Source organism: Myodes glareolus, chromosome 24, assembly GCF_982192425.1.
Source record: "Myodes glareolus chromosome 24, mMyoGla1.1, whole genome shotgun sequence".
NCBI classification, from domain to species: domain Eukaryota; kingdom Metazoa; phylum Chordata; class Mammalia; order Rodentia; family Cricetidae; genus Myodes; species Myodes glareolus.
In genome coordinates, this window is record NC_142049.1 from 47,959,199 (window position 1) to 47,985,132 (window position 25,934).

Consider the following 25,934-nt stretch of genomic DNA (forward strand, 5'->3'; position numbering starts at 1 on the left):
CCCGTTCCTTCTTGCTGCGCTTTTGGGCGACAGCGGGGAGGGGGAGCGGGAGGGGGTAGTGGGGGGCAGGGGGAGAGCGGAAGGGGAGGAGGGAAAGTGGGAGGGGAGAGCGGGAGGGGAGAGTGGGGGTGGAATACAGAGGACCCAGTCGGTCACACACACCAGAGACAGGATGCAAAGGAGCTGCAGAGGGTCAGTGTGACTCACTTCTCATCCCAGAGGCAGAGGCAGTAGGATTGCAAATTCATGTCCAGCCTGGGTTACTCAGGGACCAAAACAGCATAAAAGGGGTGGGGAAGCCTGCGCTGAGCATGAACGCAACAGGGACGCCAGGCTGGGCCTGACCTAAGGGAGGGGAGTTGGGGGGAAGCCCTGGGTCTCAAGGAGAACTGGGGAGGATGTCATGGTCTGGAGTCAGGAAGGGGTGGCGGAAACCATGGCGATTCATGTCTGTGTTGTCAGAGTTTAATCTGACCAGAAATAGAGAATGCTCTGCCGCTCCCCATCAGCTCCCACAGAACACTCCAGACACGCCCAATGTCTCTGTCCCCAGTACTCTCTGGGCCCTGTGTTCCAGCCTTGTTCCTCCCCCCTAAACTCCATCACTGTTAACACTCCTCTCCTGGACTCGGTTTACCCTCTGCCCCACACATGGGTGTGGGTACTTCTCTGGGCTTGCCGCACGGCCCTCTCTACAACACATGGTGAGGCAGCCGGGCCTGTCTCTGAAGCAGTCCTATGGAAGATCGACTGCTCTGGAACCTTCTGCCCGAGCCCTTAGCTCTACTGGGTTCACCCAGTTCGAGAGCAATTGAGACCAGTCCTTTCCACTGCCCAGACCCCAGGCCAGAGGACTCAGACACAGCCAGTGTCTGGTAGGGGCTCTGGCTAGGCACATCTGGCCATCAGAAGCGCCTTCCAGGGCCTGAGCCAGAGGCCCAGTCTGATGTAGCATTGTTTCCCAAGCGCCTTTGGGCTGGAGATAAGTAACGCAGGTGGCGGGCTGGAATCCCGGGGAGGGGGCCACTCCAGGGCTGTGACCGGGCTAGTGGGTGAGAATCCATCTCACCCCTGGGGCCCCCTCCAGTGCCCCTCTGCCTCATCAAGGCCCTGGCTGGGGTGTCCTTGTGGCCCCAGGGCTTCTTGAGCTGTGAAGGAGGAAAAAAAATCTGGTGAGCGGCTTCTGGGGCTCAGGGGGCGGTGTTTGGTCCTCAGCGCCACATAAATCGGGCACGACGGGGCACACCATAGTATCAGCACTCAGGATGTGGAGGCAGAAGGATCAGAAGCTCAAGACCAACTCGGACCACATGAAACCCTGTCAAAATAAGGAGGCAAGCTGGACGGTGGTGGCGCACGGCCTTTAATCCCAGCACTCGGGAGCAGAGGCAGACGGATCTCTGTGAGTTTGAGACCAGCCTGGTCTACAGAGTGAGTAGTGAGTTCTAGGAAAGCCCGGGCTACACAGAGAAATCCTGTCTTGAAAAACAACAACAACAACAACAAAAATAAATAAATAAAAATAAAAGTAAGGAGGCCAGAGGCTGGAGACGGCTCAGTAGGTAAAATCCTTGCTGCAGAACCATGAAGCCTGGGCCTGGGTCCCCAGTGCTCACATAAAAGTTGGGGCTGCTGGGCTGGAGAGATGGCTCAGAGGTTAAGAGCACCGGCTGCTCTTCCAGAGCTCCTGAGTTCAATTCCCAGCAACTACATGGTGGCTCACGGCCATCTGTAATGAGATCTGGTGCCCTCTTTTGGCATACAAGCATACATGGAAAGGATGTTGTATACATAATAAATAAATAAATCTTGAAAAAAAAAAAGCTGGGGCTGCCAGGTAAGCATTGTAACCATGGCACTGGAAGGCAGATGAGTGGCCCCAAAGCTTCCTGGCTGGTCAGTCACAGACACTGCCTTAAAAACACTGTGGAATGGTACACACCTTTAATCCCAGCACTCGGGAGCAGAGGCAGACAGATCTCTGTGAGTTTAAGACCAGCCTTATCTACAAGAGCTAAATTCCAGGACAGCCAGGGCTGTTACACAGGAAAACCTTGCCTCAAAACAACAACAATAATAATAATAAGCAATAATGATAATAATGTGAAGAATGACGGGGAAGATCTCCATCGGCAACAATAGGCACACACAGTGAGCTCGCCTGCACACACACAGGAGCACACACCGCACACACGCATAAGGGGAAAAATGAGCCAGGCAGTGGTGGCACACGCCTTTAATCCCAGCACGCAGGAGGCAGAGGCAGGAGGATCTCTGTGAGTTCAAGGCCAACCTGGTCTACAGAGGGAGTCCCAGGACAGGTTCCAAAGCTACAGAGAAACCCTGTCTCAGAAAACCAAAAAGAAAAAAAAAAGGGGGGGGGATGCTAGGAGCAAAGATCTTGGGGCTAGGTGAAGACCTGGAACCCCAGACCCATGCAGGATGCCTCTCGCCTTGTATCTGTGGAAGAACAGGAAGCAGCTGTGCCATTGCGGGGACAAATATTTGTCAAGGGAGGGGAGCCTCAGCAGAGGACCTTGGCCTGCCCACTCCCTTTCCTCTAGTTTCATTGACAGAAGTGATTCCACTCCAGTTACCAGGGAGCAGATCCAGAAACTGAGGCCGGCAGGGGTGAGCTCCCTAAGGGACGTAAGCCCACCTGCCTGTACCCTGGGGGAGGCTCTTTGTCTCCCCACATGGCTCTGCTTCTTCTCATGCAACCTGTCTCACAGTGAGAGAAACTGAGGTTCAGAGGCAAAACCTTTGCTAGCCCAGGGTTCACCAAACAGCCGAGTGGATCCCCACTCTCCACATTCAGCTGCCAGAGGATTCTCAGTTCCCCCTCCTTTCCCCCAACACCCTAGGGACTACAATCTAGAAAGTGAACATGTCCCACTGGGAGGCAGAGCTGAGGTCCAAGCCCTCTCAGGTGCCTCAGTCTCTCCATCTGTGAAGTGGGTAGATTAAGTTAAACCCACTTAGCCAGGCGTGGTGCAAACCTGTTAAAGTGGAGGCAAGAGAATGGGTTCAAGGCCAGGGGCTTTAAGACTCTCTTTCAAAAAGAGAACTTGCTTCTTGCTTTGGGATTCTGTGTTCAAACTGGGCCTCCCTATCTCTCTATTTGTCTGCCTCAGTACTTATCAGGGGATCTCACCTCATTGTCGCCATCACTGGAGCCAGAGAGCTGGGACAGGCGGCTGAGGTCCCACAGCGAGCGGCTGGGCCTGGTTGGGGGACCACTGGCTGTCCTGGTACGGACACTTCTCAAGATGTCACTGAGAGCAGGCCCTGTGGTGGTGGGGGTCTCCTGTCTGTTCCCCTCAAGGATGTGACAGGCCGCCAGGCGGTGGGCCAAAGGCTTGTCAGACAGCAATGGGGCCACAGGGGCCACAGGACAGCGCAGGGCCACACGGTGTGGGCTTCGGGGCAGCCGTGGCCCCTCAGAAGGGCTGAGCAAGGGGCTTCGAGCTGGCGCCGGTGGGAGTGGACTGGAGGCCGCATACAGGATGCGGAACTCCTGGCTAAAGGCATCTGCAATTTCTCCTGTGAGCAAGGTCACCAGGCCCCGATGCAGGCGTGAGTCACTCCACGTGAAGCTAGGGATGTAGAGTAACAGTCAGGATCTGTGCAGGGTGGCACCCACCCTAGTCCCCAGCCACTGTGACCTTAAGTCATGATCTCACAGGCCTCAGCCTCTCTAGTGGGTAGGACAAGAAGTATCCACCCTGCTGTTTGCCACAACCAACCTGGGGACAACAGGAGATGAGACACTTATACCACCAAGCTGGGCCGGCTAATAGCATCTGTAATCCCAGCACTCGGGGCTTGAGGTGGGGAGATCAGGAGTTTGCTACACAGTTCCAGAAAAGCCTGGGTTACGTGAGACTATCAAAAACAAACAAACAAGCTGGCCAGGCGTGTGGCACAGGCCTTTAAGCCTTTAATCCCAGCACTTGGGAGGCAGAGGCAGGCAGATCTCTCTGAGTTCAAGGCCAGCCTGGTCTACAAGAGCAAATTCCAGGACAGGCTCTAAAACTACAGAGAAACCCAGTCTCGAAAAATCAAAACCAAACAAACAACTAACTAACAAACAAAAACAAAACAACAGCAAACCCAAACAGTCAAACCTGGAAAGTCTTTATACTGATCACCTGAAGTCAGGGGAGCTTCAGAAAGAGCCCTGCTCTGTCCCCACTGAGGGGTCAGGAGATGAGGTTGGTCTTCTAATACCCATGGAACTATTTGAATTTCCACAGGCTCCCCAGAAATGCTGCATTTATGTCCTAAGCATGTACACTGTGCACCAGGATCCAGGTAGCAGCAAGTGCCCTGCGTGGGCCCGCGGGTCGCATAGGGTGGCACCTGCACTGCCCTCACCCTTCACAGGGCTGTGGCTTTAACACATGACACAGCAGAGGTGTCTCTCGTTCAGGGGCCCTGCATGCACCAAGCACCCCACTGTGGCCTCAGTGCGCCACCAATAAGGCAAGATCGCCACGCACAGGCATGAGAGAGTTACGAGGGTCCTTCAAGCATCCTTACCTTGGCAGGTGACAGTTCTGGGCCCTTCAGCCTGTGGTGGGACAGGCTATGACCCCTCCCCCACCTGCAGCAGTCAGGGAACCCTGAGGGTCTGTGAGGTCACTGAGTTCCATGGCCCAAAGGCTTGTGGGCAGGGGTGCTGGCCCATCTCCAACCCAAGGACTCGAGTTCCTGAGAGGGACACTTTGTATTGGGAACCAGGAACACTCCAAGTGCTGACCCCCAAGGCCAGGACGAGGGTCAGGAGGTGCCATCCAGGAGGTCACGGGAGCCCCCGGCCTGGCTTGGGTGCTATCCACGCCGCCAGGCCACCATGGTCCTTGGCTGGCCATTGCTTCTGGTGTTGGTCCTGTGCCCAGGTGCGACAGGCATCAAGGACTGCGTCTTCTGTGAGCTGACCGACTCCACTCAGTGCCCAGGCACACCCATGCGCTGCGGGGACGACGAGGATTGCTTCATAGGCCGCGGAGTAGCGCAGGGTGTGGGGTCCATCATCAACAAAGGCTGCGTGCACTCCACTAGCTGTGGCCACGAGGAGCCCGTCAGCTACATGGGCCTCACGTACAGCCTTACCACCACCTGCTGCTCCGGCCACCTTTGCAATGGGGGTGCTGCTTCCGCCACGGGACCTGCCAGCCTGGTGCTGGGTCTGCACCTGTTCCTGGGCCTGTTGCCGCGGCTTCAATACTGGCTGTGGTGACCCACAGAAACCGCCGGGCCTGGGGCTGTGCCCTGTGCCCCCATCTCCACCCCTTTCCCTCATTAAATGGCCAGAGGTGCCGTCTACCTCCCGTGGCCCTGACTTCCTCCGTTCCAGGGCCCATGGGAGCTGGGCTGGCGTGCCATTGTGTGGGCTGCGGCCTGTGACTCTCGCGGCTCTGCCCCGCCCCGTTGGTCCTAAGATGCACATTTTTTCATTTTGCCCAGGTGCTTCTTTGTGTCGGTGTCACCTTAGAGCTGGTGAAATACAGTACCAGTAATACCAGACGGGGTTTCAGAGCACTCTTTTGTGGGTGTTTTTCTCAGGCGATCTTCCTTCTCTCAGCTGTGTGCCACCACATCCAGCTCTGAAGCACTCGGGCCATGTGTTGGGCACTGCTATGTCCTCTGGCAAAGCCAAGATGATAGTGACGCTCCAAAGCGCCGTGGTCTCAGGGCTGGAGGCTCAGCACCAAGAGGGAACTTCCCAGAATTGCATGCCCCACCAGCAGTCAGGTGAATGTGGGCAGCTGTGTGTCAGCACCCTTCAAGAACAGCGGTTCCTGGATGGCACCTCACACCCTGGAGCACCTGGCCATGTTTGGGGGATGCTGTGATTGTCATGTCGAGAATGGGTAAGAGACACCACTGACATCTGCTGGGTGGAGGCCGGGATGAGGCTCAGTATGCACATGGAAGGGGCCCTCAATAATCTGATCCCTATCGTTTCATTCTCAAGGGAGGAAACTGAGGCAGAAAAGGGAGTAAGTTGCCTGAAGACACATTGTTATAGCTAACAGGGCTAGGCTCTGAACCCAGCCATCTGGCACCCAGAGTTCATGCCTCAGTTTCCCAAGTTGGGATTCACCAGGCTAGAGAGACACTTCAGAAGGCCCTGAGTGTTCTCCGTAGCAGAACACTTCTCCAGGAAGGGCATATGGACCCATTTTAGAGATGAACAGAAAGGGGACGCCTCCCGCAACCCCTCCCCCATCACCTGAGCATGTTGAGGGAGGGCTGGGCACAGGGCGTCATGAGGGGACACACCTGTAAGATCCCGAGATGACCCTGTCACCGTCCAGCAGCAGGAACTTCTCCCGTACATGGCCGCTCACCTGCCTTCGCCTGCGGCTCTGGAAGGTGTGGCCCTGCACGGTCCGGATGTCCAGATTCTGGAAAGGAAAACTCTATGATCCCATAGGGCCACTGATACTAAATCTTAGATTTGGGGATACCAAGCTCTGACTCAAGTATCCCTTTAGGACAGCCACCCCCTTCTCCAGTAACATGAGTTTCAGATCTTAGGGAACCCCAGTGACTTAGGAACCCATGGAAAAGTCCCCCTCTGAGGGCCAGAGACATTTAGATGCCTCTGGCTTGGCCCCTACCTCAGTGGTCCAGGGGTTCACCCCTAACTGCTGGGCTAGTGCCAAGAAGGCAGGCAGATGCTCGCGGTCAAGCAGTAAATAGACAGGTAACCAGCGGCGTGTGGCAGCATCCACCATGTCTGTGAGCAGGTCAGGGTCGGTGAAGACATCCATGACCACAGCTACTAACTAGGGTGGGGAAAAGAAGGGGCAGACATGGACTCTGGAGACATGCTTCAAGACCTGGCTTCCACGGGATGCTCAGGGGCTGCAGGGAGACACCCACGCACTCTCTCCTGTATGGAGAGTGAATCAGGCAGCCCTTTTAGGAGACCCCAGTTTCCAGCTGAAAACTCTTAAAAAAGTTCACAACTCCAGGACAAGGCTGGGTGCTGGAGGTCAGGAAGGCTAGGCCACCAAGGTGTGCCGAGAAGGCAGGCGAGGTTGTGATGGCGTCTGACTCACCAGCCAGGTTAGTCAGTTTAAAGAGCATAAACTGAATCGCCCTCTATTCGTGGAAGGCTGAACATACTAACCTATGTAAACCACTTGGCATCGGAGTCAAGGAAATTCCAAGACTCCCTAAGAAATGGGGCTTCAGGGAGCTACAGAGTGGGGAACCACCCCCAGGGCTTTCCTGAAGGTTTGGTACGAAAGGGGGCAGACACAAGTGGTCACAACTCAACTTCAGAAGCATGGACACCATATCTCAGTAAGAGGCCTCCAGGTCTGAAGGGAAAGAGATAAATCCTAGGTTCCAAGTCCATGGACCAGAGGAACGCAGGAACAGCCTTGTAAATTACAGGAGGGTATGGGGGACTGGTGATGTGGTGACACCCACCTTGCGAGCAGCCTGGATCTCCTGGCGTACCAGCTCTTTAATAGGTGGCTGGCCCTCCCCTGGTGGCTGGGTGTAGAGCTGAGCTCGGGTGATGCCCTTCCAGGAAGTGTCCTCAGGCCAGCCCAGCCGCAGCACAGGTGCCGGCTCCTCAGACTGCCCAGGCCAGTAGGTCAGGCTGCCAATATTCCCATCCGTGATAGCAGTCCCTGGGCCTGCGCCACATGGCTCCTGGCTTGGTACTGTCCAGTCTTCAGCAGCTGCAGCCAGGGCCTGAGCCTCATCTGCACTCAGAAAGGGGGGCAGCTTCTCCTGCTGCACGCAGGCCCGGAAGGCCTCTTCCCCACTGCTCAGCAGTTCTTCAAGAGCTAGCCGCTGGCCCTCAGAGTACAAGAAGCCAGGGCTGGCCTTGGTCAGGGCTGGCTCACCAGTCTCCAGCCCCTCTCCTTCCAGTGCAGCCAGCTGGGAGGCCGCCATTGGAGCCACACAGGACCTCAAGATCAAGAGGCCAGTTCTTGAAAGGTCTGGATGGCTTTTGAGGTCTGATCATCTAGGGTCTTGCGATACTATGTAGCCACCCAGGGTAGCCCTGTGAACATCCAAGTTCCGGAAGGTGTTCCTAACTCAATTCCTATCGACTACCTATACTCCTTACACCATCTATCTAAAAACCATGTGCCCAAGGGCCACCTGTCAGTGGGTCATCTCTCCCATTGTGGTACACTGAAGGGATGCCTCTGCCAAACTGCAGGACCACCTCCAATTTGGAGCCACAGTGGTCTAAGGTGACCTTTGGCAGCTTCAGGCCTATCAGGATGATTACCTGCCTGCCCTGGTAATTCTGGCTCCCTGCCCAACCGTTTCCAGGTAAATGGCTGTAGCTGGCGGCTGGCTCCGAGGCCCGTCACTTTGGCTGTCTACGGTGTACACCCACTGTCTTCAGTGCTGCACAGCAAATCATTTTAGCACCTGCTGAGCCTCAGGAAACCTTGCTGCTCACCAGCTCCCACAGGCTAATGAGACACCTCCCAGTCAGGTCCTCCATGGGGACAGAAGTAATCCATGTTCTTCCCCCAGGCACTTGCCAGGCTCCTTCAGGGTACTTCCCAGATTCAGGATAGGAAGGTATGCCCCTGCCATGACCCCAAAAACCAGAGTGCTGTCTGTCTTCTGATCCAAAGCCTAGCCTGGGTATCTACCAGTCTTAAGGTCTCCTGGCTGCACCCTACTTCCTGGACAGGATCCCTCTCCCACCCCATGTACCTTTCAGGCCTGGAGCTGGCATCACACAGCTCAGAGGAACTGGAATAAGGGCAGGTCTCCCCATCTGTGTGCGATAGCCTCGCTGGGCTCCTCGGCCTAAGCCCTCCTTCTCTCGTGTGGCTCTGGCTCTTCCGGGACTCCCCACCTGAGTCCCCGCCCAGCTGGGTGTTGGAGTCAGGACACAGCCCCTTGTGCAAACGCAGGGGAGGGCCTACTGGGCACCTCGTTCAGGGACTGGCCTTTGTCTCACCAGCTTCCCGGAGTGCCTCACCTGTTCCCAGGCCTTCCCCTAGCACAAAGATCTTGGGAAAGACTAATCTTAGGAGGAAGCAGACACCTGATAGGCGGAGCTCTAACCACAGGCAGAGGTTGCACACCACCCCTCCCCAGAGTTGGGCCTGTACTGACTGCCAATCAAATGTTCTGCCACCACTCACTGGTGGCTCTTAATCCATCCGGCCCCATCCCAACTTCATGAACACACAGGACCATCAACATCCAAAGCTTTTTTTTTAATAACAGTAATATCCAGGGTTAGTTTTTGTAGCCGCGGCTGGCCCTTCTGCCTCTGGCACGTTCAAACTTCCGGCCCTTGGAGCGGACATAGGGTCTGTGGGGGAGAAGATGTGGGTGAGAGAAGCCCAGCTCACAGTGGCCAATAGGGCCTGTTCCTGTAATGCTGGGAACCTCTCCTGGACTAGGAGAGCTTCATGGGGACCACATGCCAATCAAGAGTTTGGCACAGGCTCTGGGTAGACCATAGCTGTGACACCCCCTACCAGCCACTGCAGCTAAAAGCTACACAGGGGACAAAGTCTGAGTCCTTAGTCCGATACTCACTTGGTATGGCTGTGTGGGGTTCCTGGGGCCTTGCCAAAATGCCGGTACACTTCTCGGCCCTTCCGAGGTCCTGGACAGGTAAGGAGAGGTTAAGTAGAGACCAAGAACTCCGACCACAGAGAGGGCTCCCCAAACCTTGGCACGTCAAAGCAGCCCTCACTTACCAGACAGGAGCACAGTGCCACGGCCCTTGGGAGACTCCAAGGCCAGCTGGTCAAAGGTGAGGATCTTACCCCCAGCCTTGAGGATGCGACTTCGGGCCCGGCTGCTCACCCGCAGTGCACACACCTGAGGGGGCAGACACCAGGAGCTGTGGAGACCCTGACACCACAACCTCTCTGGTAGATGGCCAACACCCCCCCATGCTTTAGGACTAAAGGTAATCCCAACCACTACACATAATGGTGAGGGAATGGCGTGCTATGAGCTGGTCACACGGACACAGAAAAGGCAGCAAGCAAGGGTGTCAGCACCCCACAGCAAGGCTTGAGTTTGGCTGCAGAGATGTTCCCTGCTGGTCATTTACCTTCAGTTTGGGCACATCGAGAATCCTCACATCATCTGTGACCGTCCCCACAACCACAGCCGTCTTGTTTTCTCGGCCAGGAAGCTTCATCTTTCGGATCTGAGAGGAACAAACAGGTTAAATCACTCTGAATCCACCTATCACCCAGATAGTCAAGGCCATCTCCCCGACAGTGACAAGGCTTTGAAGGCCTCACCAGAGGCTTGTGATCCCATCTTTCTCTCCCTGCAGTTAGCCATGGCAGAAAAGCACAAGTGACTGTCACTTTGGGCGGCAAAGTGGAGTCCAAGCACAGACTTCTACACCCCCCCCCCCGCTGGCCTCAACCATCCAGAGGTGGAGCACCCACTCCAGATCCAGTTCCCCTGCCCAGGTACTAACCATGCGGGAGAGGGACAGAGGTGGTCGGTTGGTGCGACTCATAAATAACCTTTTCAGCACAACCTGATTGAAGGTGGAGTTGGTTCGCCTGGCCAGAAACCTGTACAGCTGGGGGGGGGGTGTGAGGGGGTGGGGAAGAGAAGAGTGATCATGTGGGGGCCACCCTCCAAACCCATCCCTGTCCAACTTCTGGCCCAGCCTCCCCTGATTCAATGCGGCGTCTGGAAGCTTACCTTGACCAGCAGCCGCAGGTATATGTCCTGGCTCTTGGGCTCCTTGCGTCTAACCTTTCGGTCCTTGTTGTGGCGGATGTCAACACCCTGTGGGAGGTCAAAGAATACTATTGAGCCAATGCCTAACTCGGGTAACTGCCCCACATCAAAACTTTTGTTTTCTTCTCCAAGACAGGGCTGTCCTCAAGAGATCTGCCTGCCTCTGCCCCCCAAGTGCTCAGGTTAAAGGCGTGAGCCACCACTGCCTGGCTGCCCTTCATCTTTGATTGACTTACATAATGAAATTGTTACTTACCCTTCAGGCTATTCAGACAACAATTCAAACCCCAGGCCCACCACCAAGCAGTTTATAAAAATTCAAATTTCATCTTAGTGGTCCAGAATAGCGAGAGACAGTAATGGGCCTGGAATTATTGCCAGCAAGTTTCGCAAACAACAAAAAAATCCAAAAGGACTCAGGAGGATTAAAACTGGGGAGGAGGGTGCTCCTACTTGACATTTCCCACCCACGATATGGCATCATTCCTCCCAAACTCTCAAAACTCAGGGAAATCTGTCCTGGAATAAAACCCAAGATGTACAAAACACTCGGCTAGCTCAGTCTGCCTAGAACTTGCTTATCAAGTAAAGATCCTGGGTTCCATGCCCAGTATGGGTGGGGGTTCAGACTCTCGCAAGAGGTCTCTCAAAACCGACCCCAAATCTGGAAAACAGTCAAAAGAAGCTAATAGTCTATTCAAGAAATAGAAATAGAAATTTATACGGAAATACCTTTACATATGACAAAGTGAGACTTTTACGTTATCTACTTCCAAACAGACCTGGGAAGGCCAAATGCTTATTTTATCCCTCTTGCCCCAAACTAAACAGTAGTTTCTTAAGTGCCAAAAGCACGGTTTAACTAGCTCCTTCATGAACGTCTCCCACACTCACATGGCATGGACGGGATTACTACACCCCCTTCCGCCCAATGAGACAGTGGGTACTGGCACTGTCCCAGTAAGCACAGCCCAAGCCCGGAACACAGAGCTCCACTCTCCGCTGTAAGGAAGCCGGGCCTAGGGGTGCTGCATGCAGCCCGCGCACTCAAAAGGCTGAGGCAACGGGTCTGTCGTGAGTTCGAGGCCGGACTGGCTTCCCTGTGAGCCTGGGCTACAGAGCGAAACTTCGTAAAAAAGACGAGCCTCCGAAGGCGCCCGTGACCGGACGCCGCTACCGGCGGCGCGACGTCCCGGCCGGAGGCCCCCACCAATCCCCCCAGCCTTCCTCGGCATCAGTCGCGGCCACCCGCACCCCTCCGACGCGCTGCGACCCGGCTCCGCTGAGGATGGCAGCGGATGGAACAGCCGAGAGCGCCCTTAGGCAAGCTCACCATGATGGCGCCTCCTGCTCGGCCAGGTCCGGAAAGACAGAACTCCGCCCGAGTGGGCGGGGAAAGGGCTCCCTGCGGGACGCACTCGTGACGCGTGCAGGACGCTCTACCCCGAGTAGCGTATCTCTGTGGTGTATTGGTGACGCCACATAGGCGCGACGCGTCGCTCTACCGCAACCTGGGCTTCTCTATGGTATAGTGGATGACCGATTACAGAGTCCCACAGAATCACCGAAGAGAAAACAATGCGACACCAGAGAAAAAGGCCGGCACGCAGAGAGCCTCTCTAGCCTGTCCCAGTCCCTGTTCTCTGTATTCTTCAGGATAAAGGGACCCGAGAGCGAGAGATATGCTTGGAGTTAGCAGGAGGAAGCTCGCGGTGACGCTCTGCCCGCAGGCCGACCGCTTCTCGGTGGCTCCCGGAGGACCGGGTGGGCTGTGTATGCGAGGTGAGGCTTGTCCCGGCCTGAAGAAAAAGCTAATCTCACATTTCCGGAAAGTTCCTTAAATCCCCAGCTGCCTTTTCCTTATTCTCAGTTTAATGGACCCTACTGAAGTTCAGGAAGCCCTACAAGGTCTCTAACCTGAGACTTTCTTCTGCAATCCAACCTATAGTTACCCCCACACCATACGGGCTCAGCTTTTCCCCTGCCCCTAGATGGGCTCTTCCTCGATCTCTCCTTAGTCTCCTTCCTCAGAGAACGTATTTTTCTTTTCTTTTCTCGACCAGTTGGTTTGAACTGGCGCAACATTTTCGATATACAAAGTATTTATGTTCAGAGATGGCATGCGGAGCCTAGGCCGGGATCGGATCTGGGGTGGAAAGGCTGGATAACAGACTCCGGAGAGAATGAGCTAGAGACTATGGCGGGGGTGGGGAGAAAAGTACAGGGACTTCTCTGCCGGCCGAAGGAGAGATAGAGGAAAATTGGCAACTACTCAGACTAGGCTGCTTTTTTAGTCAGGGTTTCAGGGTTTCACAAAGCCGACCATCCTGACTTGATTCCGTCGTTCTGCCTCAGCCTCCCAAGTAGCTGCTGTTATGCCCAAATCCGCGAAGTCCCCCAAAAGCCAACAGGGAGACCGAGTCCCATGTGTAAAAGCAAAGAGCCTTTACTTTATACAAGTTTGCAAACTCAGTCTCTCGGTATGTCCAATTTATTGGAATAAACGGAGAGCCCCAAGCTCAGTTAGAGTTGGGTTTTTATAGCAGTAAAGGTGGGGGTGAGGGGTTTCTGAGGTTCAGGACCCCTGATTGGCTGACATTTGTCCAGGACGTCCTGGTGAGGGTGCTGGCAGGTGATCCTATCTACAGCAGTTGGAAAGTTAGGCGTTTTCTTTGGATGGTCTGTTTTTGGGTGGTGCTGGGTAATCTCAGTTTATGGTTCTTCCTGCAACCAGGTATTACCTCAGGGTAAACTACTGAGACTCAGGCCTCCATTAAACTCGATAGCCGAGTCCTACACTAGCAGATGATAATAGTTGGAAGTTAAGAACTTCCTTTGGGTGCTCTGTTTCTATTTAGCTTATCATGGCTGGCTCCTTCAGCTGGGATTACAGTTTTGCAGAGCCTGACACCGTTGTTTAAAATTGTGACCTTGGGTAAATCACTTTTCTATGTTTTTTTCCTCGTGATAATAATCCCAACATGGTGTCTTCCCTGGTCGTGTTGGTCTCTAAGCATTCAGTCAACACTTGGTTCGCAGTGCTCGGTAGAATCTGTTGCTGGAACTTGGGAGGACAAGGTGGGCTAGCTGGATGGGAGATGTTGGCTCTGGAACCCTGAGCCTGCAATGTACCCTTGGTCTTCAGAGCCGCAACCTGGGACTGCACAGTGAGAAGGCAGAAGTGTCCACCAGACACTCCTGTGTAACCTCCGTGCTGGGCTCAGGCCCTGCTGTGACACACCAGAGATCTGGCTGCCCACTGGACATCAGGAATCCAAGGGGCAATGGAACCAGGTAAGGCTCTAGTTAGAGTCATAGTTCTCAACGTGTGGGTTGCCACTCCTTGACTGTTTCACAGGGGTTGCATATGAGATATTTACATTACAATATCTTTGTTTGTTTGTTTGTTTGTTTTTTCGAGACAGGGTTTCTCTTTAGCTTTGATGCCTGTCCTGGAACTAGCTCTTGTAGACCAGGCTGGCCTCGAACTCACAGAGATCCGCCTGCCTCTGCCTCCCGAGTGCTGGGATTAAAGGCGTGTGCCACCACCGCCCGGCTACGTTACAATTTCTAACAGCAAAATTACAGCTATGAATGGCAACAAAAATAATTTTGAGGTTGGGGTGACCACAGCATGAGGAACTGTACTAAAGGAACCGCAGTGCCCCCAGAGTCTCTATTAATCGCCTTAGACCTCCCCTCGGGTAGAGTGAGCAGCCCTCTTAGACAGTGAATTGAAGCTATCCAGGGTGAGCTCACAAGACTTTGTGAGCCTGGACTTCCCCTTTCTTGTTCCCTTTCTCTGCTGAGGTCTCGGCCCTTTTCCCTTTGGTCATGGTTTTTGCCTTAATTGTTCTCAGAGCTCAGTGATTGTGTCCCCAGGACCATTTCACTGGGGTCCCCCCTCTCCTTAGCACTCATCTTGGGCTGTTGCTGCTGGGGATTGAATGCAGCGTGCGCTTATTCGGCAATTTCTGTGAAGTTTTGTCCCTGCCTTGTGAGAGTGTAGCTCAGTGGGAGTGTGCTTCGTCCCATGTGTGGGAGGTGTATTTGGACAGGTGTACACACACACACACACACACACACACACACACACGCTGTCTCAAGTTCTGTCCACTGATTTTGCTTTTTGCTTTCATTTCACCATGTCTTGCCTGTCTTTGTCAACATCTTTTTTTTTTTTTTTTTTCCTGGGCTTCCTTTGTCTCAGACTCTGGGCTTCCAAAGCTTTCTCCCTCCTGCCTCTCCGGGGCTCTGTGTTGTCACATGGTGTTTTCCTGGGCGGATGTTAATCTCGCTCTGCCTCCTCTATGGCTAGAGTCCAATCTAAACAGGTTGTAAATTAATGAGCTTCCCATCCTGGTTGTCATTCCAGAACTGTCTCCACCTATGGTGGTGATTTTCTGGGGTCTGTTTGTTACTGTTATGTTGTTCGACACAAGATGTCACATAACTGTCACCTATGTGCAGCAGAGGCAGACCTACACTACATGCTTCGGCCTCAGCCTCCCAAGTACTAGAATTACAGGATACCACCACACTAACCCCAATCTTAATATTTTCATTTCTTTGTTTCCGTCTCTTCTTTGCTCTGTCTCCTGTTACCAACATTAACTAGAGTTGGTCTCTGCAGTGGAAGAACTCTTTCCCCACGCCCCTTTTCTTTTTTTAAACTCTGTTGGGGCAGGCCGTTTTGACCTCAACAAAGATGGCGAGTTAAGCTTTGCCTCGAACTACGTCCTTACCTCTGCTGCGTGTGTGCCCTCAGTTATGATGGGGCCTCCTTGCTTGGTCGTAGCCCCTCCCGGTTTCCTCACTCGACCGGTCAGGTCTCGTCGCGTAGTTCCGGAGGCGGATGGCCCCGCCTTCCTGCCCTCTCATTGGTGCAGCTTAGACTGGCTGCGCAGGCATTGGCTGGGCGGGCGCACACCCTTCCCCCACCCCTAGATCTGATGGGGGCGGTAGTGCTGACTCCGGAGGGGTGGCAGGGAGGACGCGGCGTGCGCGCAGGTTGTGGGGTTCCGGATGACCCTAGAGGGGCGGACACTCAGGTCCAGACGAAACACTTGGTGGAATCTGGAAACAAACCAGGGCCATGCCTGGGATGGAGACCCAGACCCGGGCCTGCGTTGCGGCCCTGGAGTAGGGGTACACACCAGGGACAGACGGAGCGGACAGCCGGGAACCTGTGGATGGAGGCCCAAATCTGGAGTCCTGGGAGGCCGAGACCCAACCCAGAGTGGAGCATGTATAGGACTCTGTGCTGGTATCTGATTTGAGGGAGGTTTGAGGGTGGGGTAGATAACCTGGGCATTAAGAGAGCGGCCCAGGGCAGCCGGCAGAAGTAGATCCCAAGGGACAGTGTCCATGGGGGCGTGTCCCAGGTGACTGGGTAAGATTGCCCAGAGGTGAGCAGTTAAGTGGTTGGACCTTCTGCACAGCAGAAGGGACTCAGCCCTGGCTCCCACCCTCTTCTCGAAGAGAAGGCGGCTGACCAGCCAGGTTAGTGCTTCCCGACAAAGCAGCTGGTGGCCACTCCCTTGGTCACTCCCATGTGGCTACCCTCTGACTGCTCTGTGTGTCATGCCCGTTCTCTCCTGTCTGCTGCTTTCTTCATTGGGGGGAGAAACTTTTAAGTGTCCTATTGGCCTGTGCCTCAAAAGCTGTTGTTGCTTGTGTTTCCTGCTTCTCAGAGTTGTCCCTTCCTTCTCTGTGCCTGTGTGTCTGCATGGTTCTCCACTCTACCTACAGTGACTCAGTGTGTGGGAGGGGACAGTGTCTTTCTGTCTCAGCCTATTTTTTCCTGTCTCTGTCATGCAATTTCCCTCTGTGTCTTGTTCCCCTTCCCTCAAGCCCTTGCCATCACCCAGTATACCATGTACCTTAGCCTTTGGCCACTTTTTTGGGGGGCGGGGTTCAAGACAGGGTTTCTCTACATATCCCTGGCTGTCCTGGAACTCGCTCTGTAGACCAGGCTGGCTGCTAATTCAGAGATCAGCCTGCCTCTGCCTCCTGAGGGCTGGGATTAAAGGCATGCGCCACCATGGCCCTGCTCTTTCTTGTCTTCTGAGTGGTGTGGGGTTTTGTTGTTTCTTTGTGGGTGGAATAGTTTCTGGAAACAAGGTATCACTGGCTGGCCTTGTGCTTGTGCCTCCGACTCCCTAGTGCTGCCTACCTGCGTGGCCTTGCCTGGCTGTCGGGCCGTTTTAACTAGTTGTTGCACACAGAGTCCTGAGTAATTATCTGAAAGATAAATAAATGTTTTCATCTTGGATACTGGCTTTTCTGCCCTGCATCATGTGGTCTCTCCATGCTCTTCTGAGTCTGTCTACTCCCTTCCCATACTCTGTCTCCTTCTCTCAGCCCCTCCTACCTACCGCAAGGATCCAGGACTCTGACCATTGTCTTCCTCCCTCCCCACAGAGGCTGGACCAGGAGCTGACCACAAGCCAGGGGTCTAGGAGTGCTTGGGACAGGGCTGAAGTCATGGCCCCACCACCAGTACTGCCACTGGCATCCAGTATTCCAATCCTGCACGGCGAGTTTGGTTCCTACCCAGCCCATGGCCCCCGGTTTGCTCTCACCCTTACAGTACAAGCCCTGCACATACAGCGGCTGCGCCCAAAGCCAGAAGCCCGGCCCCGTAATGGCCTAGTCCCTCTGACAGAGGTCTCAGGCTGTGGCACTCTGCAGAGCCGCAGCCCCTCAGACACTGCAGCCTACTTCTGTGTCTACACCTACCCACGGTCCCGGCGTGGGGGCCGATGCAGAGCTATTCGAACCTTCCGGGCTGATGGCGCAGCCACTTACGAGGAGAACCGTGCAGAGGCCCAGCGCTGGGCAACTGCCCTCACGTGTCTCCTTCGAGGAGTGCCTCTGTCTGGGGAGCAGGGTGAGATGTGGGGCAAGAGCCACATAGGTGTTTCTGTCTCTTTCTGTGTGCTTGTACCTTGTGTCATTCTGGGTCTGTCTCAGAAGAGTGAGGTCTTCTGCTCTTGGCTGTACTGTCTGTCCCTTTCTGGACAACAGATGAGTGACAGCCTCCCAGGTGTGTGACGGGAGGCTGATGGGGTGGTGAGAGCTACCACACAGGTCTCCACAGGGAGGACGGCTCCCAGGAGAGCCTTCCTCACCCAGGGCCCCACTTCCTGTGTATGCCTCCCAGGCCTCGGAGCTTGTTAACAGTGTTCAGGGATCAAGGCTTCTTTCTCCTCCTCCCACATATGAGCTCAAAGGGCACATATTTGCTTTCACAAGCCCTTTATCTCAGCACCAGTGAGAAAGCTGGGCTGCCCACACAGGCCAGGTGACAGAAGGGAAACTCCCAGCAGGTCCTGGCTACCTGCCCTTGACTTATCAACTCTCCTTGGGGTTCCTTTATCAAGAGGAGGAGATTTGGTTTCTGGCCTCTGGCATGGTCAGCCCTTTCTTTATTCTTGCTGTCTCTCCAGAAATCACCCCTGAACTGCTGCCCCGGAGGCCAAGGCTGCTTATATTGGTTAATCCTTTTGGGGGGCGGGGCCTGGCCTGGCAGCGCTGTATGGACCACGTGGTGCCCATGATTTCCGAGGCTGGACTGTCCTTTAACCTCATACAGACAGGTAGGGGCTTTGGAGTAGGGTGGGGAGGGACACTCCGGGATCTTCTGGAGGGGAGTGGCAGGATGAGGAGGCTTCTTGACTAACCTTTTTATTTGTCTACTTAGAACGACAGAACCATGCCCGTGAGTTGGTACAGGGATTGAACCTCAGTGAGTGGGAAGGCATTGTCACTGTTTCTGGAGATGGGCTGCTTTATGAGGTAAAGCCACAAACACCCTAACCCTGCCCTGGGGGTAACGGGAGAGGGTAACGAGGACCCAGGCAGCCCTATCCCAACCGTAGGTGCTGAACGGACTCCTTGATCGTCCAGACTGGAAAGATGCTGTGCGGATGCCCATTGGGGTCCTCCCCTGCGGATCCGGCAATGCCCTAGCTGGAGCGGTTAACCACCATGGCGGGTACGTTGACTGCTTCTGCTGAGGAATGAGTCTGGAGCTACAGGGTCCAGAGACATTTCAGCATCCTGCCCCTCTTCCTGTTAGTGGGGATGGCTCCCTGGTGGGCACACCGTCCTTTTCCCTGGCTGTGTCACCCCAACCCCATTGTTCTTTCTCCTTTGACACCCATCTCTGGCCGTGAAGGTTTGAGCCTGCTGTCGGGGTTGACCTGCTGCTCAACTGCTCGCTGCTTCTCTGCCGCGGCGGCAGCAAGCCTCTGGACCTGCTCTCCGTCACGCTAGCCTCGGGATCCCGCTGTTTTTCCTTCCTGTCAGTGGCCTGGGGATTCCTGTCAGATGTGGACATTCACAGCGAGCGTTTCAGGGCCCTGGGCAGTGCTCGATTCACACTGGGTGCAGTGCTAGGCCTGGCCACATTGCATACCTACCGTGGACGCCTCTCCTACCTCCCCGCTACCACAGAGCCAGCTTTGCCCATCCCAGGCCATAGCCTGCCTCGAGCCAAGTCAGAACTAGTCTTGGCTCCAGCCCCAGCTCCAGCCGTCAGCCACTCGCCCCTACATCGTTCAGTGTCTGACCTGCCCCTGCCCCTGCCCCAACCTGCCTTGGCCTCCCCTGGCTCTCCGGAACCTCTACCTGGTCTTTCCCTCAATGGTGGTGGTCCAGAACTGACTGGAGACTGGGGGGGAGCTGGAGATGCACCTCTGTCCCCAGACCCACTGCTTCCTTCACCTCTCAATTCTCCCAAAACAGCTCAGCTTTCACCCATCAGTGAAGCACCCCCAGAAATGCCAGCATCCTTGGGGTCCCCGCCTCCCACTTCCAATACTCCAAAAGTCTCCACCTGGGGCCCATCTGACCACCTGCTCCCTCCCCTGGGCTCTCCACTGCCCCCAGACTGGGTGACAATAGAGGGCGAGTTTGTACTCATGTTGGCCATCTTGCCCAGCCACCTCGGTGCAGACCTGGTGGCTGCCCCACATGCTCGATTTGATGACGGCGTGGTGCACCTGTGCTGGGTGCGCAGCGGCATTTCACGAGCTGCACTACTACGTATTTTGCTGGCCATGGAACACGGAAACCACTTCAGCCTGGGCTGCCCGCACCTGAGCTATGCTGCAGCCCGAGCTTTCCGCCTCGAGCCACTCACGCCTCGTGGTGTGCTCACTGTGGACGGGGAGCTAGTGGAGTACGGGCCAGTGCAGGCGCAGGTGCATCCCAGTCTCGCCACGCTGCTCACTGGGCCTGCGGGTCAAAAGCCGTAAACCTAAAGGAGCCTGAAATACTACAAGGTGGTGGGATCACAATGCTATAGGATATGGCCTGGCTTTTATAGGTAGAAGCAACACCAGGATTCACAGTAGCAAGGGAGGATTCTGGTCCTGATCCTCAATTCCCAGCGGACCTAGCGGCTGAGGGTGAGGTCTGCCTTCTTTGCTGTCCAATGATGGGGCCTGGAATGTATGACCTAGCAAGGCCTCAGCTCATTGGCCAGCCAGGGTTTCTCGCCTACTCCGGTGCCTCTGTTTGACTGGCCAATCAGCCCTTGAGGGGCAGGACTCCACCCCCCCCCCCAAGGATTTGCACTAATGGTCCACCCCTTGCCGGTTGGGGGTGGGAAATTCACTTCTCATGTTGTATGTCTTGTGTGTCCCTGGTCTAAAAAGCAATTGAAAAGGTCTATGCAATAAAAGCGTCGCTCTCTTCGTCGCCCTTCCATCAAACAGTCCTTTAAGGGTCGCAGCAGATGCACCCAACTTGAGCTGCTGGCTGGCTTTGGACTCAGAGCCAGAGCTGCTTTGCTTTGTCCCCCACAAGAGCTGTCTCCTGGGTTCTCAAGATTTATTCAGGATTGTGTTGACGGAGGCGGTTGGGTAGACAGGTTCCCCCGAAGTGCTAAGAGCACACACAGGACCCTCCTCACCCCCATGAGGGAGGTGGGAGAAGGCTAGCTTTTTCTTAAAAATATAAATGTATTTGTCTGTATCATGACGTCCCTGGGGTCACTTAGCTGGCCAGACCACGGGCCATGGAATAAGGAAGGAGGAAGAGTGTCAGGTGCAAGTCTGAGTAAGGAATAGGGCGCTGCCCAGGCAGGATGGAAGGAGCCTCACAGTGTCCCATGTTGGGCCTGGTAGCGTGAAAGCACAGCGCGGTAATGGGATAGCTCCTGCCGCACAGCCACCACCTCCTGCCGCAATAGGGCGTTCTCCTTCTCCAGGAAAGCCGCCCGCACCGATATCTGGTTCTCTTTGAGTCTCCGTGCATCTCGAGACCTCTTGGCTGCCTCATTGTTCCTGTACCTCCGGCTCCAATACTTCTCATCCTGGGGATGGAGGGGTGGGAAGGCACTGAGATCCAACAAGAGAACAAGTGGCAGGTTTGGAAACACTCCCACAAACATCCCTAATCCACATGCCTGCTGTGCTGGGATAGGTACCCAAAGTTCTGCTGTCTACTGCCCTACTTGCTAAGAACAGGTCCCTAGCAGAAAGCTAAAACAAGAGATAGATTCCAGGTACACATATGTAAAAAAAAAAGAACTGGTCTTCAAATTCTCCACTGTGAGATAGACTCCAGGTACACATATGTAAAAGAAAGAACTGTCCTTCAAATTCTCCACTGTGCCTGCTGGTTGCTATGGATGTTTGTTACCTAGCAACGAGGCCTTCAGGGTCTAAGGGGCTTATCCCATGGAAGAGCACACTGCCCTACAACATCACCTTTCCAGACCCTGGTTGCTAAGAAAAGCTTGGTTAGCCCCCCCACCCCCATGGGGTTTGATGTCCTGGTTGCCAAGGCAACCTCACCTCAGTAAGTAAACATGAGCAGTAAGTAGACCCAATGATCCGACCCAGTCTCTTTCCTTCTGCCCTTACTGATGGAAGGGGGCTGTCTGCCCTCCCCTTCCTCCCTCCAGTACCTAACTGAAGGAAGAGCTGGAAGCTGACGTCTCCCGAGGATTATACCAAGGGTCCTCCACCCAGCTTCCTAATTAAAGGTTCCAGCCGGCCAGGACTCATTCACATTCCCTAGCAATAACTGAGTGCTGTAGAAGAAAAACCCACTAAGGAGGGAAGTGGATGCTGGAATGGCTATGATAGCACAAGGTCGCGGCAAAGACGTGAGAAGCCTTCTTCGCTAACAGAGACCCCAATAACAGCAAAAACAGAACGTTAGGATTCATTTGCTGCTGAAACTCCCGCAAATTAGAACATGGCTGACAATGTCAGCCCCAGCCAGGCCAGCTGCTGAGAAGCTAATAGGAAGCTAAAGAAAGCTGTAACTGGCAATGAGGTCTCTTGGAACTTGAGCCCTGATCCACACGGGGGTTCTGGGTCCACGTGACTGGAATTCCCAGTGACACCATCTCAGTGACTCTCAGGACAAAGCCTGTCCCTAGGAGCCTCATGAATCAGGTATGCCTATAGGGATGAGGCTCTGAGACCTCATCCCAAAGAGAAGCTTCCCACAACTGTGAGAATTCCTGATCAAGGCCATGCCTCACATGGACTCACCTTCTGTTCCTCAGGCACCTGAACTTTCCTTGCCTTCTTCATGATTGGCTGAGGCTTCAGTTCCTCCTCTGAAAAGCGGTGTCTCCGAGGGTCAAAAGTCTCATGGCCAGGAATGCTTGACAGGGCAAGGTCAGCTGGATCAGGTTCAAAGGTCATTAGCACCTCCACGGTGTCTGGGTCCACAGGACTGGGTGTGTCCCTAGAGGTCAAGCCTGGAGAAATACACATCACTTGAATGCCTGAGTATTTAGTTTGGGGACTGCTTTTTCAGAGGCACCCTCCATCTTAGCCACCGCTGGGCAGTTTCTGCAGCTAACACAAAGCCTGCCGGTCAAGCATCAACCCTATGACAAAGACCCTCCGCCTCCATGAAAGTAATTCTACCTTTACGAGTAAGGCACAAATATCCCGTGAGTCTGCTGGCTAGCAGCTTCCAAAACCTCCAAACTTCAGATTCGGTATTAGCTTTGTTCCCACTCTTGTCTGAGTTCTACTTACTGAATCCTCTGTATGCTCAGAGTTTAAACCTGTTAGACTCACTCCTAAGAGTGATGGAAAAGCAGAAGCTGCCCCGAGGTTCCAGGAGCTTGGCTTTTAAAAAAAAGGTTTTGCCTGTGCCTTTAAGAACAGACAAGTAGGGGCCAAACGAGGACACCGGGTCAGGGCCGCATCACGTGTCGCGGACTGCTTCCCTTCTCCCCACCCCCCCACGCACCCTCACGTTCCCCGGCCCCGCCTCCTCGCGCGTGAGAGCGCGTGCGCGCAGCAGGGAAGGAGGACTCACGTGGCGCGGGAATGTGCAGCAGTGTTTTGCCTGGAGGTCGGATCAGGGACAGGTGTACCCAGGCGTCCCACATCGAGACTCCTTGTCTTGATAGGGGGTCGCCTCCCCTCTTGTTCCTTTTGGTATCATCTCCAACGTCTCAAAGGATCCTACCTCCCCACCCCGCACTTACGGGGATCGTGAGAGAACCGGCTGACAAGCCCTTTCCCACAATTCTAAGATCCTAGGTGCCCGTCGCAGGAATATGGGGAGCTCCCTCTGGACAATCCAGAATCGGGATCCCGACATTCTCTGCTTCAAGACTCTGAGAACCAGAATGCAACACCCTCAATTGGAAGGCAGGGGATGGAGCCGGGAACCTAGCGCCCAGCTCCGGCCTGCCCCCATTTTAGGCGTCCTTGAAGTCCAGTCCTATCTCGTTTCCCAAAATCTGGACACAGACTTTGAGACAGTCCGCTCCCCAGTTAACTAAGGTGTTCTGAGTTTCTAGTCCCGGTTCCAAGAGCATGCGGAAACTTAGTCCTAGAGAAAAATACAGCCTCTCACTAGTCAATCCTCTCCCATTTAGGGGCCCAGGTGCCCTAATGGACCACGGCATCTCATTGGGCAGACTTCCAAAAGCAAGGCGACGCCCATCCCCTGCCCACCAGCCCTGCCCCTTCACCGCACCTGCGCGGTGGCTGCCGGCGGCTCCCAGCGTAGCCCGCGCGGGGGCGTGCCCCGGCGACGAGCGGGGGGAAGAGGAGCCGCAAGAGCCGGGCCCCGGGGAGGGCGCGGACGTGCGTGCCGGAGAGGGTGCCGGCGACAGGGCCCCGGGGGGCGGCGGGCTCGGCGGGAGCCCGTGCTCCAGCAGAAAGGCGTCCAGGTCCACGTACTCCACGTCGCCGAAAGGCAAAGTGCGTTCCCACAGCAGCGGCGCAAAAAGACTCGGGCCAGCCGCCGGCCCTGAGCGCCCCCGCGGGGACCCACCGCCACCAACCGCCCCAGTCGGGGCATCGGCTGGGCCAGCCGTTTCCAGGCCCGGTGCCGGAACGGGAGCTGAGGGCAGAGTCGCCTTTCGCTCCTTTTCCTTCAGGAGACCTGTGGGTCAGGGAGAGACGGAATGGGATGGAGACACACAGGAGGAACCCCAAGTCACAGATGAAGTATAGAAACCCGCAAGACGAAAATACAAAGAAGTGAGGAGATGGGAGTCATAGGGCAAAGACCCAGAGAAGTGGGGACAAGGAGGGAAACGGGAACCCAGAAAGAGGAGGGGGGTATAAAGACAGAGGATGGGGAGTCCCAGAGAAAGGGACAAGACGACAGGAACCCAAAGAGGAAAGAGAAAGTGTAGAGAGGAATAGGGATAGTGCCAGAAAACAACCCAGAGACAAACGATGCAAGTTTACAAAGAGGGATTTAGAGACAGGGTGGGTGAAAGGTCGGGCAGGTGAGAGAGAAAAAGTGACAGCTCAGTAATTCCCCCACCACGGGCACCCTCATCCCCTCCCCCACGCTCTTTTCGGGGCAGGAAGGGGCGCCACCGCTCAGGCACATTCCCCGTCTCTAGTCTCCACGTGATCCTGTGAGGCCCCGCCCAAGCCCGTGTCAGCACCGTGTGAGCATCCGACACACCCCCTCCCTTTCCCTGGACGCCAGGGGTCCAGACTCCGAGGCCAAGGGGAAGACAGAGGGGGCTGGCACCTAGACTGCGTCCCAATGGAAGACTCTGGGGCTTGACTCTTGGGCCTTCCAGATGTCAGATTTGGCCATGGACGCGGGGAGACTGAGATGGCTAAACACCTGAGTGACCGAATGAGGACTAGCAAAGACGAGATACCTAGCACGTAGGTGCCGCGAACCACCACCCCAACATTTGAGTCTTTAAGACAGTGAGACTAGAACTCACAGCTGGCCGGCTCTTTGGGCTTGCTGGTCCCCTGCAGAAGGCTCCGCAGCCCGAGCAACGCTCCGCCAGGGGGGGGCCCGGCCGGGCCTCCCAACAGCAGGGGACCCGGGGTCCTGTCGCTCAGAGGCCGCGCCATCTCCGGACACCTGCTCCCAGGTTCATGAGCTCATGGAGAGTCGAAGAGATGATAGGCCAGTCACCTGCACACTCCTGCGGTTCGGGCGAGTGTGTCCCAGGGTCGGGAGCGCGTGGCGTGCAAGCCTCCAGTATCCGATCGCTGCAGATCCTAAGATCTTCGAGGGCCAGCCAGTCCTCTCTGCAGAAAGGTGCAACTCCGAGTGTCCTGGGAGGATCCAATAGTCTGGGCAAGTGGGGACCAAGCAGCTGTCTCTTTGCAACTCAGAGTCCCCAAGAGAGACAGGCGCGCGCTCCTTCTGTACCAGCTGGGCGAACCTCTAGCTCTTGAAAATTTTGCACTTCTCGCAAGGAAAGGCGCTTTGCAATCTGCACCCAGAGGTGTGCGCCCAGGGGCGGAGGAGGGGGCAGGAGGAGGCGGCAGCCTTGAGGCGTGGCCAAAGCAAACTTCTTTCGCGGAAAAAAAAAAATCCAAACCAAAACACCCGACGCCAGAGCGCGTGCCCCTCCTCTGGGCCCCCTCCCTCCTCTTGGGCCGTGCACCCCAGCCGCGTGCCTCCTTCGGGCCTCAAGCAAGGGCCAATCACATCTCGAGCCCTTGAGACGCTCAGCCAATGAAGTGACGGGATCTGCCAAGACCCTGGAGGCGCGTGAGGGGTTCGAGCTTGTGAAGTTGCCTCTCCTTTTGGAAGAAGGCGGGACACTGACCTATATTTGGCCAATGAGAGGAGGCGCCGGGGGCGGGACCGTGACCCACTTCGAGCCAATGAGGCAGGAAGAAGGGGAAGCACATGGGCCTGCGCGTGCCGCCCGATTCGAGTGTGCGACAGGAGGGGGTGCCTCTTAAAGCAGCCGTGTGGACACGGGCTCGTTGCTTGAG

The 25,934-nt window shown here is 55.3% G+C and overlaps 5 protein-coding genes across 16 annotated transcripts; 2 read left to right on the forward strand and 3 right to left on the reverse strand.

Moving 5' to 3' along the window:
* Positions 1-449: 449 nt before the first annotated feature.
* On the reverse strand, positions 450-8,952 carry Sack1e (scaffolding CK1 anchoring protein E). 2 transcript variants are annotated; one of them, XM_087901597.1, is made up of 5 exons: positions 7,450-8,940; positions 6,630-6,797; positions 6,289-6,413; positions 3,155-3,596; positions 450-1,148 (listed from the first exon to the last, which is right to left on the reverse strand). In XM_087901597.1, exons 1-5 carry the CDS (start codon positions 7,921-7,923, stop codon positions 906-908), a joined length of 1,452 nt encoding a protein of 483 aa, XP_087757723.1. In that variant the 5' UTR covers positions 7,924-8,940; the 3' UTR covers positions 450-905. The 2 variants fall into 2 exon arrangements, with proteins under 2 accessions (XP_087757723.1, XP_087757724.1); XM_087901598.1 differs by lacking the exon at positions 6,630-6,797 and having other exon boundaries at positions 7,450-8,952.
* Positions 4,659-5,506, forward strand: Spaca4 (sperm acrosome associated 4). The gene has a single exon (XM_048443394.3). It carries the CDS (start codon positions 4,856-4,858, stop codon positions 5,240-5,242), a length of 387 nt encoding a protein of 128 aa, XP_048299351.1. The 5' UTR covers positions 4,659-4,855; the 3' UTR covers positions 5,243-5,506.
* A 254-nt stretch (positions 8,953-9,206) lies between the features above and the next one.
* Positions 9,207-16,097, reverse strand: Rpl18 (ribosomal protein L18). Its single transcript, XM_087901364.1, has 10 exons — positions 16,035-16,097; positions 15,817-15,942; positions 12,396-12,527; positions 12,062-12,229; positions 10,690-10,776; positions 10,457-10,564; positions 10,076-10,174; positions 9,714-9,837; positions 9,550-9,619; positions 9,207-9,319 (listed from the first exon to the last, which is right to left on the reverse strand). Exons 1-10 carry the CDS (start codon positions 16,095-16,097, stop codon positions 9,244-9,246), a joined length of 1,053 nt encoding a protein of 350 aa, XP_087757490.1. The 3' UTR covers positions 9,207-9,243.
* Sphk2 (sphingosine kinase 2) lies at positions 12,247-20,436 on the forward strand. 5 transcript variants are annotated; one of them, XM_048443320.3, is made up of 7 exons: positions 12,247-12,510; positions 13,874-14,022; positions 17,152-17,620; positions 18,180-18,329; positions 18,434-18,528; positions 18,612-18,727; positions 18,911-20,436. In XM_048443320.3, the coding sequence occupies exons 3-7, from the start codon at positions 17,215-17,217 to the stop codon at positions 19,989-19,991; spliced, it is 1,848 nt and encodes a 615-aa protein (XP_048299277.1). In that variant the 5' UTR covers positions 12,247-12,510; positions 13,874-14,022; positions 17,152-17,214; the 3' UTR covers positions 19,992-20,436. The 5 variants fall into 5 exon arrangements, with proteins under 5 accessions (XP_048299277.1, XP_085538858.1, XP_085538855.1 ...); XM_085682732.2 differs by lacking the exon at positions 13,874-14,022; XM_085682729.2 differs by lacking the exons at positions 12,247-12,510; positions 13,874-14,022 and adding an exon at positions 15,675-15,994.
* A 118-nt stretch (positions 20,437-20,554) lies between these two features.
* Positions 20,555-25,766, reverse strand: Dbp (D-box binding PAR bZIP transcription factor). 7 transcript variants are annotated; one of them, XM_085682735.2, is made up of 4 exons: positions 24,920-25,716; positions 23,698-24,108; positions 22,245-22,456; positions 20,555-21,052 (listed from the first exon to the last, which is right to left on the reverse strand). In XM_085682735.2, the coding sequence occupies exons 1-4, from the start codon at positions 25,053-25,055 to the stop codon at positions 20,837-20,839; spliced, it is 975 nt and encodes a 324-aa protein (XP_085538861.2). In that variant the 5' UTR covers positions 25,056-25,716; the 3' UTR covers positions 20,555-20,836. The 7 variants fall into 7 exon arrangements, with proteins under 7 accessions (XP_085538861.2, XP_085538863.2, XP_085538866.2 ...); XM_085682736.2 differs by having other exon boundaries at positions 20,942-21,077; positions 24,920-25,766; XM_085682737.2 differs by lacking the exon at positions 23,698-24,108 and having other exon boundaries at positions 24,920-25,692.
* Between the last annotated feature and the right edge of the window lie 168 nt (positions 25,767-25,934).